The sequence below is a fragment of the Danio rerio genome, chromosome 17, assembly GCF_052040795.2.
Source record: "Danio rerio strain M-AB ecotype USA chromosome 17, GRCz13ab, whole genome shotgun sequence".
NCBI lineage: Eukaryota > Metazoa > Chordata > Actinopteri > Cypriniformes > Danionidae > Danio > Danio rerio.
In genome coordinates, this window is record NC_141037.1 from 12902972 (window position 1) to 12925510 (window position 22539).

Here is a 22539-nt window from a genome sequence, read left to right on the forward strand (position 1 = left end):
AACACACCTACATGTTATGATCCGGAGGAAGAAGAAACTGGTCCATTTGAACTGTAAAAGTTACTGACAAAGTCTCATACATAATAGTCTCTGCTGCTCCTTCAATAGCAAACGACAGGTGAATCCTGCGCTGCAGAATAGGCTATTGTATCAATCATCAGAAAAATGACAGGAACAAAAAAAACAGCACTAGGCTGGCTATAGTGTTGTTGTGAAAATTAACTATATCCCTTTATTCCCCTCAGCTGAATCTCCATCTGTCAGTGATCGTCATCTTCGCGTCATGATCAGTCCGTGATCCCCCGCGCCTCCGCTTTGTGTGTGGAGGGAAAGCGCGTTCACACTTTACCAGAACTGGAACTACATATTTTGTGATGTACCCTGTCGATGTAGATGCGATCAATGAAAAAGATCCGAACCCAACTCAATACATTTATTTGATTCTGAGTCGACTCTTTTGTTAAAGAATCAATAGTTTTAAACAAGGGGCACTTTCAGATTTGAACCTCAGCTGGATGTTTTTATTCACTTAGTGTTGTGTTACACACTGAATGGAAGCTCTTTAAATAAAGTTTAAGGGGCTCTTTAAATAAAGTTTTAACTATTACGGGCCCTATCATACACTCAGCGCAATAAGGCTCAAGACGCAATTTATTGCTATTTTCAGACCAGCGCAACTGTAATTTTCATGTTTTGTGCAATGTTGTTTAAACAGCAAATCCATTTGCACCACTTTGTGGACTCATGAGTGTGCTGGTCTATAAAGCAGGCGTGTTAAGGCGCATTGTTGCCACGTTCCTATTTTGAGGAACTGAAATAGACTGCCCCATTGACCAACTAAAAGCTGGTCTAAAGCTGTGGCAGAGGGAGGTGGTTCAGTTTATTCATGACAATTTGCATTTGTATAATATTATTATTGGCAGTATTAGCAAGTGTTATCCATGAAAATAAAGAGTAAAGTAAAGAGCAAAAGTACTGATGTACTTGGCCGAATGGAGGAAGCTCATTCTTTATCATCGTGCTGCACATGGTCTGTTTAACCGTTTTCTCGCTAATGAAGCATTAAATATCAAATGTGCCATGGCACGACACAACTGACTCTTAAAGGGAATGGGAGATGAGACTCTGATTGATTTAATGCATGTTATGCTCAAAACCCACCTATAACTCATTAAGAGAATAAGCACAACCCTGTTAGACCATGTGCCGAGGCTTAAAATAGCATCCTTAAAATAGCAAAAGTGAATTTGGACATGCCTTTAATGCTTTTTCATCATGACTTTGCACCTATTTAGTTAAAATAGAGCTGTATGTCTCTTACCACCAAAAGTAATACTTGTTTGAAAAACCATGTAAATTAGTACACTCTCCCAAATTATGTTTAACAGATCAAGGAAGTATTTCCTAATTATTCCCTTATTTTTGTTCCTTATTTCTTTTAGTTTGATTGAAATAAAAGCTGTTAAATTCATTTATGTAATGTCACTTTTTGGGATATTTGTACATGCAACACATAAGATACATTTTAAGATATACAGATGTTATAATAGAGGATAATTTTTCAATACATTTATAGCAATAGTTCCTGCGAACTAGAGCTGCACTTGTTTCTTTTTGGTCTTCAGAAGTGAGTGAGTCTATGTGAGTCACAGTTATAAAGGGACTTTTATAGATTTGAATGAGAGATGGAGGTGTATCCCACTAAGATTTAGCAGAAAATCTGCCAGAACAGAAGTTTTAGATGCACACACTCACTTGTAAGGACCCAGAGCCCTGTTGCCGTATTCCAGAGCAGTTTCATAGTCATCCAGACTAATGCAGGCATCCATGGCCAAATCCAGCAGTCGGAGCATGTAGATGTTCCTGTCTGGTACGACATCTGAATGTCTGTGCAGAAGGGCCTGGCTCTCCTTCAACAGCTCATCCCAGTCTTTTGATTAAAAAGTTAAGGACATGACTAAAATGAAGATGAAATTCATTATAACAATACAACAGCCAACGAAGCTTTGCTGGTTTACATGGTTAGTTCACCCCATAATGAAAAAGATATGTTATTCCAAACAGAAAATCAGAAATGTGTTCATCTTTAAAAAAAAAAATAAAAAAATTATCTTTATGAGAGAATCTCTGTAACTGTTTGTAACTGTTACATGAAAGTTTATTTCAGCCATGTAGTGGAGACGTGAGCTGAATTTTGATGAGTTCAGCTTGCAAATCAAACTAAACAATTCATTAGAGAACTGACAAATCTGATTGCATGTGCTCTTAAGTCAACTCACTGATTCAATGGATCAATCCAGATCAGGCTTCCATTCAGCAACTCACTGCATTAAATGATCCATTCAGAGCAAGAGTCCAGTTTACAGCTAACTGATTAAAATTATCTGTTCTAAACAAGTCTCCAGTTGACAACTCATTGATTCAAATGATTCATTCAGAACAAGTGTCCAGTTAACAACTCACTAATTAAATTCATAAATTCAGAACAAGTCTCCAGTTGACAGCTCACTGATTCAATTCAGGAATTCAGAACAAGTGTCCAGTTGACAACTCACTGATTTAATTCATAAATTAAGAACAAGTGTCTAGTTGACAACTCACTGATTCAATTCATGAATTCAGAAGAGGTCTCCAGTTGATAACTGACTGATTCAATTCATGAATTCAGAACAAGTGTCCAGTTGACAACTCACTGATTCAGATAATTCGTTCAGAACAAGTGTCCAGTTAACAACTCACTGACAAGTCATGAATTCAGAACAAGTGTCCAGTTGGCAACTCACTGATTCAGATTATTCGTTCAGAACAAGTGTTCAGTTGACAACTCACTGATTTAGATGATTCGTTCAGAACAAGTGTTCGGTTTACAACTGACTGATTTAGATGATTCAATAACAACAAGTGTCCAGTTGACAACTCACTGATTCAGATAATTCGTTCAGAACAAGTGTCCAGTTAACAACTCACTGACAAGTCATGAATTCAGAACAAGTGTCCAGTTAACAACTCACTGATTTAGATGATTCGTTCAGAACAAGTGTTCAGTTGACAACTCACTGATTTAGATGATTCGTTCAGAACAAGTGTTCAGTTTACAACTGACTGATTTAGATGATTCAATAACAACAAGTCTCCAGTTGACAACTTACTGATTCAGATGTTCGTTCAGAACAAGTCTCCAGTTAACAACTCACTGATTCAAATCATGAACTCAGAACAAGGGTCCGGTTGACAACTCATTGATTCAGATGATTCATTCAGAACAAGTGTCCAGTTAACATATCACTGATTCAAATCATGAATTCTAAACAAGTCTCAAGTTAACAACTCACTAATTTAGATGATTCAATAACACAAGTCTCCAGTTAACAATTCATTGATTGAGAAGATCCGATCAGAACAAGTCTCCAGTTGACAACTCACTGATTCAAAAAAATATGTCCAGAGCGAGTGTCCAATTAACAGCTCACTGATTCAAATGATCGGTTCAAAGTAAGTCTACAATTAACAGCTCACGGATTCAGATTATCCATTCAGAGCGATTCTCCATTAAACAATTCACTGAATTTACAAACTGATTCAAAATTATTTACATAAAAATGGGAGCTCATCTCAGCTTGAGTGCCAAATATATATATAAGTATAATTATATTACTGAAAATTAAAATCACATTTAGGCCATTACTGTCAGTTGTTCATGAAGTGAGCCATTTAAATTAGGCTAATGCTCATTTTATCAGGTAATCTATATTTTAGCTCAATGCTTGATTTCTTTATCCACCCAAATGGCACTGCTGATTACCTGCGATTGGTTTACTGAAAAAAACGAAACAAAACAATAATACCAGGATAAAACAGCCAAAGCTTTGAGTGAATACACTTTCAATTAGAGAGACAGTTTAAAAATATCTTCATTTGTGATGAACAGAAGTCTGATGAGTGTTAAATGTCAACAAATGGTGAGTAAACTCTAACAGAATTGTTACAAAGCCTAGTAGATTTCCCAGTGCACAGAATACAAAATGCAATGCTTGTTATTTCAGCTGCAGACAGCCTGTATTTTCTTCAATACAGTACATCAGACAAGTGTCCAAAGGCTAAAACAGAGCGATCTGGACAGAAGTGACATCTTAACCCTCACACCTTTCACTTCAGTGTCTTTGAAATTTATATGACTACAGTATCGGGCATAGTTCGTCTAGTACAGTTGTTTCCAGAGTAGTTGTTTCCAGAGAAAAAGCGCTGCTGGCTGGTTCACTTAATCCTCCTAAACCCTGAGATTCAATAGTGAATTGACTAGCAAGTGTCAGACACTAAAACATGCTTTGTTTTGGCTGTGAAGGATACGCTGCTCCGACTGAAGCTGCTCCAGGTGATGAATGGAGTCTTTTATGGATGTCCACGCCGACTTCTCTCCAGACAGCATCTCACAATCCTGTTTATAAGATATGATTTATAACAAATTACGCTTATAATACAGTTATTTATCTTTAAATTGAAGTGTGAGTTCACAAATGTAAGCTCATTTTAAAATACATTTCAATATTCCTTACTAAGTAATTCATAAATATTTAGATTTTTTGCAATGTATTTATCAGCAGAACTCTTAGCCCTCTTGTGAAATTTAAATTCTTTTTTAAATATTTCCCAAGTGCTGTTAAACAGAGAAACATAAATGGTTTGATAACTAATTTCCAGTGACAAATTTCTTTTGTTTTTGCCATGATGAACGCCCATAATATTTACTGTTTTTTTTTTTTGCTAGTTACTAGTATTTAAAGTGAAATTTAAAGGCTTAACTAAGATAATTAGGGCTAGTTAGGTTAATTAGTCAAGCCATTGGACAAAAGTAGTTTATTCTGAAGCCAACTGAAAAAAGAATCTTAAGGGTAAAAAAAAAAAAGGCAAAAAATTTACTTTTTTTTTTTTTTTAAGAAAATGCAAAAACGGTTTCTTTTCCAGCCAAACAAAATAAAACAAGAAAAGACATTTCTATATAATATAAAAATATATATATACAGTATACTGTACACTCAGTGGCCACATTATTAGATACACCTGTCTAACTGCTTCTAATCAGCCAATCACATGGCAGCAACTCAATGCATTTAGGCATGTGGACAATGTCAAGACACAGTTCAAACTGTTCAAACCAGGCATCAGAATAGGGAACAAAGGTGATTCAAGTGGTTGTTGGTGACAGACGGGCTGGTCTGAGTATTTCAGAAACTGCTGATCTACTGGGATCTTTACGAACAATTATCTCTAGGGTTTATAGAGAATGGTCCGAAAAAAAGAAAATATCCAGTGAGCAGCAGTTCTGTGGGCGCAAACGCCTTGTTGATGCCAGAGGTCAGAGGAGAATGGCCTGACTGGTTCCGGCAGATAGAAAGGCAACAGTAACTCAAATAACCACTCGTTACAACCGAGGTCTGCAGAAGATCGAGCATCTCTGAATGTATACAACTTTGAGTCAGATGGGCTACAGCAGCAGAAGATAATACCGGGTGCACCTCCTGTAAGCTAAGAACAGGAAACTGAGGTTACAATTCGCACAGGCTCAGCAAAATTGGACAATAGAAGATTGGAAAAACGTTTGCCTGGTCTGATGATTCTCGACATCTCCTGCGACAATGGTCAGAATTAGACGTCAACAACATGAAAGCATGGATCCCTCCTGCCTTGTATCAACAGATCAACAGTTCAGGGTGGTAGTGGTTTATGACCGCAGTGTCTCCATCTTCTGATGGCTGCTTCCAGCAGGATAACGCGCCATTTTATAAAGCGTGAATCATCTCAGACTGGTTTCTTGAACATGACAATGAGTTCACTGTACTCAAATGTCCTCCAGAGTCACCAGATCTCAATCAAATAGAGCACCTTTGGGATGTGGTGGAACGGGAGATTCGCATCATGGATGTGCAGCCGACAAATCTGCAGCAACTGCATGATTCTATTATGTCAATGCGGACCAAAATCTCTGAGGAAAATTTTCAGTACCTTGTTGAATCCACAAAAGATTAAGAAAGTTCTAAAGGCAAAAGGGGGTCCTTCCCGGTACTGGTAAGCTTTACCTGATAAAGTGAAAAAAATCTGCAATAATTCCATGTCACATTTGTCCTACACAAATTCAGTCCTACACAGAAATGGACCAGTTTTAGAACTGACTTACCAAACTTTATCTGTGACCAATGACACTTTTAATACAGCTTTTATAGCATTATAGTTCAAATGAATGTGTGTGTGTGTGTGTGTGTGTGTGTGTGTGTGTGTGTGGCGATGCATAAATGGTAAAGGATGTTAAAGAAGGGGAGGGTCATCAAAGATCAAAGACCTTCAAACCTACAACACAACAAAAACATTCAGAGGAGAACGAGAGAAGCTGTCAGGATTACAGAGCCGGCAAGAATTTCTGAAAGGGCAACTTCATTTCAGGAGAAGTGTGATGACGAGTCTGAGCCATAGGGGTCTGTCAGACACTCAAATCCCTGCAGAGAGACAAGTGTGTGTGTGTGTGTGTAAGGCCTCAGGGGATTCATGTATAAGTGCCTGTGAGACATCAAAGCTGTGTGATATATCAGAGGTGAACAGTCACGGTGCTGACAATACACTCTAATGTGACTGAACACGCACACGCAGACTTAAATACATGGTTTATGAGGACTCTGTAATGTATTTCATGTAAACTACTTATTATATGGCCCTACCCCACATCTACCCCCAAAACCGACCCTTACAGGAAACCTGTGGCCAATTTTGAAAGTCGAAAGACCCTGTAAAGTTTGTTTTTTAAGCCACGTCCTCATTAACCACCTTAACAACTACACTCCAAAAAAATGAATGCTGTTTGTTTAAACTACGTATTTACAAATGAGCTGAAACAACTCAATTCTTGTTTTTTTTTTTTTTTTTCAACAAAAAATAATCAGCTTAATTAATTTTTTTGCGCAGTGGGAAGCACAATCGCCTCACAGCAAGAAGGTCACTGGTTCAAGCCCCGGCTTGGTCAATTGGCATTTTCTGTGAGGAGTTTGCATGTTCTCTCCATGTTGTTGTGGGTTTCCTCTGGGTGCTCAGGTTTCCCCCACAGTCCAAAGACATGCGGTACAGGTAAATTTGGTAAGTTAAATTGGCAGTAGTGTATGTGCGTGAATGCAAGATTGTATGGGTGTTTCCCCGTGTTGGGTTACAGCTAAAAGGGCATCCATTTCATGAAACATGCTGGATAAGTTAGTGGTTCATTCCGCTGTGGCGACCACTGATTAATAAAGGGACTAAGCCAAAAATTAAATAAATAAATATTTATGTTATCTCAATACAAATCAATTGTGTGAAACCCAACATTTTTTCATTGTAGTAAACCACATAAACAAGTACACACACACACACAGACCTTCCATCACGCCATTTTAACGCTTTGTTTACACATGTTATTTAGATTTGGTTTGGTTGATCGGATCACAAGCAGGTGAGAGAAACATTACCGTTTACACCTGCTGTTTTAATCTCTTTTGCCCACTTTTCTGATTACTATAGGCCTTTCTTCATCTTTTTCTCAAATACTGTGAAATAAGCTTGTGGAAATGGTATAAATGCGAAAGGAGGCAAAGAAAAACCTCAAGAGAGCAGCAGCTTTCCTTGCTTCTCTCATAGTCGCATGCCATGGGTTTAATCAAAACAATCTCATGTGTTTTTTGATTTAGTGTTTAATTTATATGAATTCGTATGATCCCATTTGTACAATTTAATACGATTTGCTTATCCCACAATGACGGTTGGGATTTTTAAAATCGTACATTTTTGTATGACCGATTAGCCACTAAACTGACAATTGACTAATTATGTTTCCTCATGAGATCAGACTGGTTTCATTTACGAAACAAACACACAAGAGTCACATGTGCAATCTCATGTGGAACGAAATCTCACGAAACTTGTGTGAAATTGGACTTTGTAAAATTTTACTTAATTCTTTTGTCTTTTTTTTAAACACATAAATGCCCCAGAACTATACATAACTATGTGTTTAATTTTTAAAATATGATCACCACTTGTAGTAAGAAAAAAGCATTTCTTATTGTTATATCTCATAACTAGGGCCAGACAGAATCTACAGAGATTTTTTGTTTTTCTTCTCATAATTTTGTAAAAAAAACACTGCTGGTTTATGTGGAATGATTTTGGGAGTGTCACTTAATATATGAAATCAAAATAATACCTTTTTAACTTTTATTTAATGTTTATAATGCAAATTCAAATTTAGATCCACTTATTTGGTAAACAAAGCAAGTCTCTAATATAATATCTAAAGGACTGAAGTTGTACTGTAAATAAATTGCATGAACATTTTCATATTAGTCAATATTATTGCTGAAATTTATTTTGAAAAACTGAATAAATATACATGCATTTACACAAGTAAATAAATAGACTCATTGATAGGCTAAAATCTGTGGAAATCTGCAATCACAGAATTCATGTGGGCCTAATCATAACAGACATCTATATTTCACTCTGCTTTTGTTTTTTAATTAATCACTTTATAAAGCAATCAGTTGACATTAAAACAAACTGAATAAACCTATTTCTTTTAAATCAACTAGTTGACTTTACTTAAAAAAAGTAAATCTGTCATCTTAACACCATTAACGCCAAGTTCAGACTGCATGATTTTAGCTCCGATTTTGACTGACAGACAGGTTTTGAGAAATCGCCGACAAATGCCTGAAATCCCAGGCAAATCAGTGCTCGTTTGTTTGCAACAGATTTCGACCAAAGTGCTTTACAAAAAGACCAGCATACAATATATTTAATATTATTAATTATTATTATATAAAATATATATTAATTATTTTAATCTGTTTGACATATTTTGCTTATATATATATATATATATATATATATATATATATATATATATATATATATATATATATATATATATATATATAGAAAGCAAGGCGATTTTTAAAATGGGACTTAAAAACTTAAAAGCACCAAGGGAAGAACATGACCTAATATGGAAGGATGGAAGGGCAGACCATTCCACAGACAAGGGGCTGTGACAGAAAAAGCCCTGTCACCACTTAATTTTACCCGTGATTTGGGAACAACTAGCTGAAACTTGTTTTCAAACTTGATTGGCCTCAATGAAGTATACCAGTGAAGAAACTAACTGATGTAAGTAGGTACCAGACCACTCAAACATTTAAAAACAAATAACAATAACTTGCATTGCATTCCTAAATTGGACTGGGAGCCAGTAAAGGGATGATAAAACTGGTGAGATACTATTGCTCATTTTGTTTATTTGGACAAAAAAAATGGTGGAAAAACTGAAAATTTGTCTGTTTGGCGTGTCATCTGAGCAATACCTAAACCTGCTCGAAAAAGAAAAACAGTTTAGGAGGAATTGCTAATTTTCTTCAAAGCCAGATGAGCAAAATAGGTACATTTCTACCCCACTAAAGCTTCTTTCTCATTATGTACTTAATAACAAAATATATGTGACCTTGCGTTGTTTCCATGTCACTTCTCGCATATGGATGGTTGTGAGATGTACTGTAGTTTGGACAAAGTTGTCAGCGTTTCTTCCTATTTTAAAGTCATGCAGCTTGCAACCTCCTGTCGCCGATCCATCCTACAGTGTAAACCATAGACTGTGTAATCACAGCAGCAACGAAACGCTACCCCAGATAGTCATGCAGTGTGAAAATATCTGTGACACGACCACTTTGAAAATCGTGCAGTCTAAAATTGACATAAGTAAATGAACAACGTTCACAAACATACAAATTAGGCATACATATTAGCTCCAAGTTACAGTGGGTTTATTCTTTTTTTTAAAGTAGTTAACCTATCTCTTTCAAGGTATTGGGTTTTACTCACTGTTTTAAGTAAAGTAATGAACTGTTTTGTAGTGCTTGCAAGAATCAAGGCAAGAGAATGCACAGGAATGCAAGCATGGTGGTAAAATTGTATAAAAATAAAAATAAAATAAGAATAATAAAAAAAAACATCTTTATAAAGTCAAGTTTAATGGATGAGAAATGCCATCATAAATAATGAAGTAGGCAAAAAATAATAAATAAATAAAATATTTGTATGGCAATCACAAAGAAAGTATTTTATGAAGCCATATCATGGCTGCGCTGAGATATTTCTATCGGTAAGAAAGCAATTTTAATTTGTACTATTGTTATATTAAATGAAGTCAGATATTTACAAGCTGTATAAAGTGCCCTGTTGTGTGTTTTTCTTCATGGGCACTCAGTCCACACAAAACATACAAGCTTTATGAATGATTTATCAGGAAGAGTGCTTGCTGTCCGGGATGTGTGGATGTCATGAGAGGCCAAAAACCCACAGGCCGTTTGCTGATAAGAGCTGCTAACTTCCTCAACTAAACCACAATCCCCTGCATCTACTGCAGAAATGACCAATAAAACTATTATCTACACATAAAATCATGTATTGTTAAAAAATAAGCATGCTACAACTTGTCAGTCACACCAAACCTTGACGTCAGAATAAACAAACAGCCCTTTCACCTAATGCACATTATGTCTGAATCAATTTTACCCTGCGGTCAAGTCTTTTTACCTACAAAATGTCTTTGAAGCGTGAAATTATACATTTAAGAGAGTCCAGGACATAAAAAAGGCTTTTCCATTTGCTGGTCTTTTTCAATAAAAGAGCCATTTTCTTATTAAAGGGAACAGCCTAATTACAGGGAGAGAGCCAGGATCACACTTTGTTAATCATTGTATAAATTCAATATTCATGTTATTCATTAGGGTTGTGATTAGAGAACACAGAGCTCAAAAACACTGCAGTGTATAAAGCATGAGAGGAGGACTTCATTAGGAAATGTATTCAGCTACATAAAGCCGTACTACGTACACATTAAAAACACCTTGCTAAAAGTAAGTGACAGAAAAAGAGGAATTGGCAACTTTGCACTTTATTCAAAATATTTATGGTCAGATTTGTCAAAAAAAGCTGGCTAAATATATTGGGGGTGCTAAAAAAATCATGTCAAAGATGTCAAAGTTAGTCTGCTTCATACATTTTTTTTAGTTATTTAATAAAAGCATCTATGGTCAACATATTGCACAAAATTATAGTTTATACATATACTCACTGGCCACTTTATTAGGTACATCTTACTAGTGCCGAGTTGGACCCTGTTTTGCCTTCAGAACTGCCTTAATTCTTTGTGACATAGATTTAACAAGGTACTGGAAATATTCCTCAGAGACTTTGGCCCATATTTACATGATAACATCACGCAGTTTGTCAGCTGCACATACATGATGCAAGTCTCCCGTTTCACTACGTCTTAAAGGTGCCCTATTGGATTGAGATTTAAGAGGCCATTTGAGTACAGTGAACTTGTCATATTCAAGAAACCAGTCTGAGATGGTTCACACTTTATGCCACGGCGTTCCTGCTGGAAGAAGCCATCAGAAGATAGGTACACTGTGGTTATAAAGGTATTGACAAGGTTTGCAACAATATTCCGGTAGGCTGTGGCATTGACACAATGCTCCGTTGTAACGAGTGCTTATTTAAGTTACTGTTGCCTTTATAGCTTTCAGCTTGAACCAGTCTGGCCATTCTCCTCTGACCTCTCGCATCAACAAGGCATTTGCACCCACATAACTGCCGCTCACTGCATATTTTCTCTTTTTCAGACCATTCTCTGTAAACCCTAGATATGGTTGTGTGTGAAAATCCAGACCAGCCCGTCTGGCACCAACAACCATGCCATGTTCAAAGTCACTTAAATCACCTTTCGTCCCCATTCTGATGCTCGATTTGAACTGCAGCAGATTGTGATCGTGTAGACCATGTCTACATGCCTAAATACATTGAGTTGCTGCCATGTAATTGGCTGATAAGAAATTTGTGTTAACGAGCAGTAGGACACAGGTACCTAATAAAGGGGCCCGGTGAGTGTGTGTGTTTGTGTATGTATATATATATATTCATTCATTCATTTTCTTGTCGGCTTAGTCCCTTTATTAATCCGGGGTCGCCACAGCGGAATGAACCGCCAATTTATCCAGCAAGTTTTTACGCAGCGGATGCCCTTCCAGCCGCAACCCATCTCTGGGAAACATCCACACACACATACACTCATACACTACGGACAATTTAGCCTACCCAATTCACCTGTACTGCATGTCTTTGGACTGTGGGGGAAACTGGAGCACCCGGAGGAAACCCACGCGAAGGCAGGGAGAACATGCAAACTCCACACAGAAACGCCAACTGAGCCAAGGTTCGAACCAGCAATCCAGCGACCTTCTTGCTTTGAGGCAACAGCACTACCTACTGCGCCACTGCCTCGCCTATATATACATATATATATATATATATATATATATTAGTGGTGGGCCATTATCAGTGTTATCGTGCTGCGTTAATGCAAGACTCTTATCCCGCGTAAAAACTTACACGTGTACATACACATTTACACCAAAGATGCTTCTACAAACATTTACATTATTATTCAGACAGCCCCACATGAAACATTCTACCAGAAATGTATATTTTTGCTTATAAAAAAGTGACAAGGGCCTGACCTTTAAGCTTGTCTTCCTTAAAAAATCATACAAAAACAAGCATAAAATCATACAATTCAATGATAGAACGCATTTTACAGTGCAAATTCATCCCCACATATATATATAAAAAATACTATAGATGTTATGCAGTCAGGTCAAGCGAAATGCTTTGTGTGTGAATTGGGACAGAAAAGAATTGCAAAGGAGAAATGATGCAAACATAAAAAAAGCTTAACGCTAAAACAGAAAAAAAAAACGCAGACACATATGGCCAGACAGCCCTTCATGAACATCTGTGCCCTCGACACGACTGTCAGACTGAATCAGATCTCCGGCCGCTGGAGATTCAGGTTAGGTGAAAACCTGATGAGCCTCCTGTTCTTCAGTGCTCATACAGCGGCTCTATTGTTTTAGAGTGTCAGTGGGTCCTACTGTCTCACACACACACACACACACACACACACACACACACACACACACACACACACACACACACACACACACACACACACACACACACACACACACACACACACACACACACACACACACACACACACACACACACACACACACACACACTGTCAGATCACAGCAAATCCCAGCAGTGAATCAACAAGTCCCTCTCATCAGAACGTCATCAGTGTAACACTTCACACTCCTCACCTGTAATTACCTCATGGACACCCTACACACACACACACACACACACACACACACACACACACACACACACACACACACACACACACACACACACACACACACACACACACACACACACACGTTTGTTTTTGTGAAAAGTGGGGACATTACATAGGTTTCCATTCATTTTATGCAGCCCAAACTGTATATTATATTGCCCTCACCCCACCCCACCCCACCCCTAAACCCAACCATCACAGGAGATTGTGTGCAGCTTTACTCTCTGATTAAACTCATTCTGTAGGATTTATAAGCATTTTGAGAAATGAGGACGTCACCAATGTCCTCATATTTCACCTCCTTTTTGTAATACCTGTGTCATACCCATGTCATTATACAGATTTGTGTCCTGATATTCAATTCAATTCAATTCAGCTTTATTTGTATAGCGCTTTTACAATGTAGATTGTGTCAAAGCAGCTTCACATAAATGGTCATAGTAACTGGAACAGTGTGGTTCAGGTTTTAGTGTTTAAGTTCAGTTCAGTTCAGTTTAGCTCTGTTCAGTGTGATTTAATCATTACTGAGAGTTCAAACACTGAAGAGCAAATTCATCGATGCGTAGCTCTACCAATCCTGAACCATATGTCACAAAAACACGTACACACACACACACACACACAAACAGACAAATGCGCACACACATTTGTTTTTTTAAATTGTGGGACATTCTATAGTTGTTTTGCACTGTATTTTCTATCACCCAATCCTATCCCTAAACCAAACCACACAGGTCATAACTCAATTCTACCTTCTGAACTGTGCTCACCAACAAAAACATAGGATAATTTTTTACCTTATTGTAGACTTTAAGGTCAGAAAAAATACTGTAAACTGATCCAACATCTATTTGTCCTTTGTTAACACATGCATGCACACGCTATACTTCCATAATAATTATGCATGTGTGTAGAATCTAGTAGTTTGATTGATTGATTAATTGACTGACTGACTGGTTCCTTGGTTGGTTGATTTAGTTTGTTTACTGACTAGTTGGTTGATTGCCTGGTTGGTTTATTGGTTGAGTTGAGTTCAGCTGAGCTGAGCTGAGGTTAGTTGACTGACTGACTGACTGCCTGTTTGATGGATTGATTGATTGACTGGTTGATTGGTTAATTGGTTGGTTGGATAACTGGCTGATTGGCTGACTCACTGACTTGACTGGTTGGTTGGTTGGTTGATTGATTGATTAGTTTGTTGACTGACTGGTTGCTTGATTGATTGGTTTGTTGGTTGATTGATTAAGTTGAGTTAAGTTGACTGACTGACAGGTTGGTTGGTTGGCTGACTCACTGACTGGTTGGTTGATTAATTGACTGTTTGATTGGACAACTAGCTGACTGGCTGACTGACTGGCCGGTTAATTAGTTGGTTGGTTGGTTGATTGGTTGGTTGGTTGGTTGGTTGGTTGGTTGGTTGACTGACTGACTGACTGGTTGGTTGGATGGAAGGAAGGATGGATCGATGGATACATAGATGGATTGATTGATTGGATAACTAGCTGATTGGCTGACTGACTTGACTGGTTTGTTGTTTGCTTGCTTGATTGATTGATTGATTGATTGATTGATTGATTGATTGATTGATTGATTGATTGATTGATTGATTGGTTGGTTGGTTGGTTGGTTGACTGGTTGAGTTGAGTTGAGTTGAGTTGACTGACTGGTTAGTTGGTTGGTTGGCTGGCTGACTAACTGACTGACTGACTGGTTGGTTGGTTGGTTGGTTGGTTTGTTGGTTGATTGGTTGGTTGGTTGGTTGGTTGATTGATTGGTTGATTCCTTAATTGATTGATTGGTTGACTGGTTGATTGAATAACTGGCTGACTGACTGACTGGCTGGCTGGCAAGCTGGTTGGTTGGTTGACTGGCTGACTGACTGACTGGTTGGGTTGATTAATTGATTGATTGATTGATTGATTGATTGATTGATTGATTGATTGATTGATTGATTGATTGATTGATTGATTGATTGATTGATTGATTGATTGATTGATTGATTGATTGATTGATTGATTGATTGGTCAACGATTGAATGGATGAATGACAAAATAAACTATGTACACTATACACAAAATACGCAATCTATGAATGAATAAACTGCCTAAAAGTGAGTTTGTACCACACCTATCAGATTTCCAACAATCCAAATGTACCAGAATCATAAAAAAACAAGTTCAAATTCATCAACTGTTTTACATTCAGACCCAGCAGAAAGTGGAGAGAGGGATGAAACCCAATTCTCCATCTCAGCAGCCCTGAGCAAGAGCGTTTGTTCTTCTGTGACAGATGACTCAAGCAGAGGTCAGTCTGAGCAGCTGTGTAGGTGTTAACAGCAGGATAAAGACTCTTTCTCTTCAGCTCAGCACCGGCATGCAGGTGCAAAATAACCACAACATAAGCCTGGAGGTAACTTGTGTACGCCAGCGACATGTTTGAGCATATATGACACCAGCGCATGCCCATGCACTGAAAAAATTTATTCAAAGATAATTCCTTGGATTTACTCAATTTCTTTACGTTAAGAGGTTGTAAACAATTTATTTGGGCTGAATTTAAACAAACAAATTAAGTTGAACATTACTCAACCTAATTTGTTTGTTTAAATTCAACACAAATAAATTGTTTGCAACAGTTCAGTCATTCATAGTGACAGCTCAGCTAAAACAAAAAATCATTTACACACTGTCACGTTGTTCCAAGAATGTGTCAAATATAAAAAGTATTTTAAAAAACATTGTTTTCATTAATACAATGAATGTTTTATTAAAACAATAAATGTGTTTAGAACCCCAATGACCAATTATAAGCATAAAATAAAATGAAATGACATGAAACTAAACGAAATGAAATGAAACTAAATGAAATAATGAAAATTAAAAAAAATAAAAAATAAATAACTATTAACTTCTTTTGTTTTCTACAAAAGAAATAAATTAAATGGGTATAAAACAAGACAAAGGTGACTTATATAAAAATATTTTGGCTGAACTGTCACAGTAAAGTGTGTAGTAATAATAATAATAAAATTAATAATAAAATTAATAATAATAATAATAATAATAATAATAACAATAATAATAATAATAATTGTTAAATTGTTAAGTCATTAAGTTGTTATTATTATTATTATTTTATTGTGTTTTATTCATTAAATATAACTGAAACATGTTTAATAGTGTCATTTTAACATCATTGATATACTATGGTAGTTTTTATTTCTGAAATATATTTAATCTCTGCCTTCATTTTGTTCAGTTATTATGTTTATTATTATTATTATTATTATAGCTTTTGGCCTATTCATTTATAATTACACAGGAATAAATGTATAAATTGCAAACGTTTCATAGTTTTTGTATCCCGAACATGGATAAAAAGTATTTTAACTTCCAAAGCATTACACACTTCACCTTTAAATTCCCATCTTTCCTCACTCAATCTCTGGCCTTCATTCAGGCACTCTCCTGCATGCCACGCAAAGCTTTATTCCTGACGTTCAGCTGTCATCGCAGTGATGATCACAGATGACAAGGCCTGCTGAGGACGGGCTCCCCGGGGCAGTGTGGAGAGACCGGTTATGTTCTAGGACCTCATGACAGACCTGACATATCATCAGATGCTTTCCACACTGAGCGGGACAGACACGTAGCAAAAGATAGAGGAATAGTGAACACAGAGCAGAAGAGGGATGATAGATAGTGATCTAGCCTGGACACAATGGGGCGGAGAGAAACCTCTTCCAGAAGAGATGGAGAAAGAAAATTGAGGGTAAAAAGGAGATCTGAAAGACGGATGTGAGAGGAGGATCAAACACTCACCTTGTCCTCAGTGGAGCAGCGTTTACACTCACACCGGAAGTGGTATTGCTCCTGTAGCTGGGAACGTCTGTCTTTACTGGGAGCGAGGATATCAGTGTAGCTTATAGTCAACTGAAGACAATGAGAAAAGACAGAAAAATAATGCCTCAGCCAAAAAGATAAAAGAAATGTATCAGACATGCACACAAATTTGCACACGCTTACACAAACACTCAAGAAATTACTTTTGTTGTTTGTTCAAACTACGCTTTTAAAATTAGCGAAAACAACACAATTTCTAAGGTTTTTGGGACGATATAATTGTTTTATGTTCAATCCACTTAAAAAACTGTTTGGTTAACTTAATCGACTTGAGTGTGAATTGAGTGGAACCCAATATTTTTCATTGGACATACACAGACTTATAAATATTTTAGAAAAAGTGAACATGTTACAGTGTGAGGTAATCGCAAGGCCTTAACAAAGATAATTACCTTATCATTCTTTAACCGTTAATATTATTAGGGAATGAGCACCTACGGTTATGCCCTTCTGAGGTTTACGAAATAGGAAGGCTCAAAGTCCTTTACCCATCAGCACTTCATGTAGTAGGACCCAGAGTAACTGCTCCAAGACAATCATCTTATTAATTTCCTCTTTTAAATGACTGTTAGGTTCTCCCCCTGCTGGAAGACTGGCAACTTCAACTCTGTTCGCAACATTGGCTGGCTGCTATTCCTCAGGTCAGTCGGCGAGTCTCTGTCTCTCTGGTAAAATGAGTGTCGTCGTGCTGTTTGAGTTGGCGACCCCAGTGGTGGACTTTCTGCATCACTCGACCCCTCAGCTGGCCGGACAGCTTGCAGAATTGAATTTTTGAAGCTCTGTAGCTCTGTCAGTTAACCTGGCGAGCGAGCGAACTACTGTGGGGCCATAAGCGATCTATGACTTGTCTATTATTAGTGTGGTTGTACATATATCGTTTATTTGCTGTTTATTCATTCATTCATTTTCTTGTCGGCTTAGTCCCTTTATTAATCAGGGGTCGCCACAGCGGAATGAACTGCCAACTTATCCAGCAAGTTTTTACGCAGCGGATGCCCTTCCAGCCGCAACCCATCTCTGGGAAACATCCACACACACATTCACACACACTCATACACTACGGACAATTTAGCCTACCCAATTCACCTGTACCGCATGTCTTTGGACTGTGGGGAAAACCGGAGCACCCGGAGGAAAACCCGCGAAGGCAGGGAGAACATGCAAACTCCACACAGACCCAGCGACCTTCTTGCTGTAAGGTGACAGCACTACCTACTGCGCCACTGCCTCACCTGCTGTTTATTTGTTTTTTATTTTTGGTTGTTTTGTTACTTTGCTGGGTTTGGGGTTATTTTGGTTTTTCACTCTCGTACACTTTAAATAAACCATCACTTTGCACGTTACAGCGAGTATTGCCATCATTTTTTTGGGGTTTCTTTTTTTTTTATACTCTGAGAACCCACAACGAGCCTTTCAGGTTTCTCACACCCTTTCTTCTACTTTATCTCTAGAATGAATTGTCTTTTTGAGGGTCTAAACATGCTTGAAAACTAAAAAAAAAAAAAAAAACATTGCACATGCTCCAGAAGTGGCAAAAATGTATGTTTGTTATAGGTTTCGGAAGTGGGTGTGGCAAAATGACTCAACAGCACCACCTATGCACTTTTGACAAAGTGGCCCCCTATATATTTCACGAACACATACGAAAATTGGCAAACATGTCAGGCATGCCAATACCTACAAAAAAGTATCTTGGAGAGAAATCTCAAACCCAACAGGAAGTCAGATATTTTTAACTTGCTCTGCCGAAAAAGTTAAGTTTTTGCCATTTCCAGGCATTGTACTTTAACAAACTTCTCCAACGGATTTTATCAGATCAACACTAAAATCGGCTTTTGTCATCTAAAGGCCTTGGTGATGTTAAATTACGAAGATCTAGAGTTTTCCTCGAAGGACGTGTCAATGGCGGCCACACAAACTTCGCATTATAAATCAGGCTAACTAACTTTGAAATCCAAACATTTGATGAGAGTCTTAACCAGAACATGTTTACATGCCAATATCCAATATCCTGAAGACATCTACATGCAAAGATTGAGCTACAGTCAATGCCCCACCTGCTGACAGAAGGAAGTTTGGGATAAATCTGTAATTTTCAGAGTTTTTTAAATATTTATCAGCTTAAGTTATTATTGTCCGCTGTTCTCTGTCATCCTAAGGCCACTGGTGGGTGGTGAGCCCAGGTGTGAGATCCCTGTCATTGCTGCTTGCAGCTTTAATAATAATAATAATAATTATTATTATTATTATTATTATTATTATTTTCAAAGTTCTCTTAATACCTCTAAATACACGAAGACAAACAATGGGTCACAGAGGGGGTGGGGTGTGACATCATCATGCATTGCAACCAATGAGATTGTTTGTGATAGGCCTAATGCTGGGTGACAAAACTGAGGACCACTGATGTAATGATCAAATAATTGTCACTAAATGCACTAACAGTAAAGAGCTTGGCTTTAAATTCAATCTAATTGCATTAATATTTAAGTAAACATTTAGAATATATTTTTACTGTTAACAATTAAAGGGAATACTGCTATAAAACACCTCAGCTGCTCAAAAGGGCTATTGTAGTTATTTTCATATACCAGAACTTTTAAAATAAAGTGTGCAATACATTACTTCTATATTAATTGATGAATTTTGTATGTATGATTGTGATTTATCGAAATAAAAAAATGTACCGTTGCCAAGTACTAATATGTGTGGGAAACCAGCAAACATAATAATAACTAATGATAAAAGGTTTAGTAAGATCATATGATAAATGAACAATAATATAAATGATACACATATGACAACATTTCCTACAGCACTTCAGATTAATTCTAGTTCCCCATGTAGATAGCAGAAAGAGAGGCAGCTCACTAGTGTTCGGAAAGGAGCCAATGTCTTATGGCAGTTTTGTCTTCAATAATGAGAGTCTGCATGCTGAGCTAACATTTGAAAAACACATGGCCTTTTCCCTTTGGTCCAATTCTGCAGGATGTAAATTACAAGAAAATGTGTCTCTGTTTGCTTAACTGTCCAGATGTTTGTGTTTATGTGTTCAACCATTCTGAACACTATTTCAGGCTGTTAATAGACCTGAGATACCAAATAAATTTTTTTTAAAAAAGTTTAATTAAGGCTAAAAAATAGTTAAATGTTTTAAAGGTGCACTGTAAAGAAAATCTGGGCATAGTCGAATAATAAGAGGTCAGAATATGAAAATGGCCAAACCATAAGCCTCAGACACCATCGTTTTCTCATTCTCATGTAAATTTTACAAGTGTAAATTCCACGAGTGTAAAAAATTACGTATGGCCTTACCTATGTAACCCAATGGTTACTCTGTCTGAGCTCCAGCATTCTTCTATGGAGAGAGGAGAACCTTACAGAAGGACAACCATCTGTACAGCAATCAACCAATCAGGCCTGTATTGTAGAAAGGCCAGACGGAAGCCACTCCCTGCCTGGAATTTGCCAAAAGACATCTGAAGAGACTAAAATTGAACTCTTTGGAGTGAATGGAGAAAACGAGGCACCGCTCATCACCAGGCTAATACCATTCCTACAGTGAAGCATCATGCTGTGGGGATGTTTTTCAGCAGTAGGATCTGGAAGACTAGTCAGGATAGAGGGAAAGATGAACGCAGCAATGTACAGAGACATCCTGAATGAAAATCTGCTTCAGAGTGCTCTTGACCTCAGACTGGGGCGATGGTTCATCTTCCAGCAGGACAATGACCCAAAGCACAATGCCAAAATATCAGTAGAGCCCAACTGTTACAGAGCCCAGACCTAAACCCTATTGAACATGTCTGGAGAGATCTAATAATGGCTGTAAATCGTCGCTTCCTATCCAACCTGATAGAGCTTGAGAGGTGCTGCAAAGAGGAGTGTACAGACTTGAGGCTGTAATTTTTGCCAAAGGTGTATCAACAAAGTATTGAGCAAAGGCTGTGAATACTGATGTAAATGTGATTTTTCAGGGTTTTTATTTTTAATGAATTTGCAACAATTTCAAACTTTTTTCCATTGTCATTATGGGGTATTCTGTGTAGAATTATGAGAAAATAAATGAATTTAATCCATTTCAGAGTAAGGCTGTAACATAAAAAAATTGGAAAAGGTGAATGAATACTTTCTGGATGCACTATACTCAATCAGAAAATCACAGGGCAGCTCAATGTCTAAACAATTTGCTGATTTTTACACATAACCACCTCTACAGTATATACATTTTAATTGTTTGAAAAATAGTTAATTTTTAAGGAGAGTTAACAATTTTGTTTTTAACTGTATATATATATATATATATATATATATATATATATATATATATATATATATATATATATATATACATACAGAGAGAGAACTTAATTATTATTTTTTAAATATTTCCCATTTCTATTATATTTTTTATCCTGCAGAAAATTAATTTCGAAATAAATCAGTTCTAAATGAAAAAGGGTGTCTAACCCGATGCTAACAAGATGTACCCTAGTAAAACAGCCGGTGAGTGTATTTAAGTATGCATATTTTATATGCAGCAAAAAAAAAAAAAAAAAAAAAAAACCTACACTGCAGTTTGCAGAAGAAAAAAATCAATTTCCAAACTCTGAATGTCAGCGAGGTCAGATAGAGAGTGAGTAAGAAATGAAAACAGTTATTCCAATGAATGAGTCACTGAGTGAGTGAGAGAGAACAAAAAACGAGATAGGAAGAGTAGAGTACACAGAGCTAGAAAATAATGGGTAAACAGAGAAAGCAACAGAAACAGGAAGATGAGAAAACGAAAACAGATCCAAAATGAGTATGACCCTTATGGGCAAACAGCGGCATGTGTACAGCACACAGATGTGTGTGGGTGTACGAATTATAATGCAGCCGTGTGTGTGTTTTTTCATGTGTAAACAGTTTCTGTGGGACGACGAACACTCGTGTATTCCAGCATCGTATGGATGGTACACCTATAGTGTGAATTCTCATTACTTGGTGTGTACAGAGAGCTTGCTGGTAATTTCATTCTCCAGTTCACTTCCTCTCCTGAAGTTCCCTCCTCCAGTCAGAGGTAAATTAAGCATGACTGCATGATTTACTTTGGAATATTTAAACTTTCAGAGCAGAAATAAACAGAGTAATGATAGTTTCTCTGTCATCAAATGGGGCTGATGCTAAAAACAACATCCCACCACAGATCAGCCAAATGGATTCAGGTGTTAATGTATATGAATTATGCATCTTGGCTCTGTACTGTTTATTTTTTTTTCATGCTGTTGGTGTGACCGATGTGTGTAAAGAGGTTACACTGTATTCTGATGGTTAAAGGGTTTTGCAGAGTATTGCTAAATGCAGCAACTGAACAATGCT

General features: G+C 37.1%; 1 protein-coding gene across 2 annotated transcripts in view; it reads right to left on the reverse strand.

Annotated features, from left to right (window-relative positions):
• The window catches only part of smyd3 (SET and MYND domain containing 3), a 330446-nt gene that overhangs the window by 35464 nt on the left and 272443 nt on the right, over positions 1 to 22539 (reverse strand). For both annotated transcript variants that reach the window (NM_001423732.1, XM_087289366.1), the window contains 3 exon segments: positions 1756 to 1930; positions 4348 to 4435; positions 17098 to 17208. In NM_001423732.1, the coding sequence (NP_001410661.1) occupies positions 1756 to 1930; positions 4348 to 4435; positions 17098 to 17208 (374 nt within the window).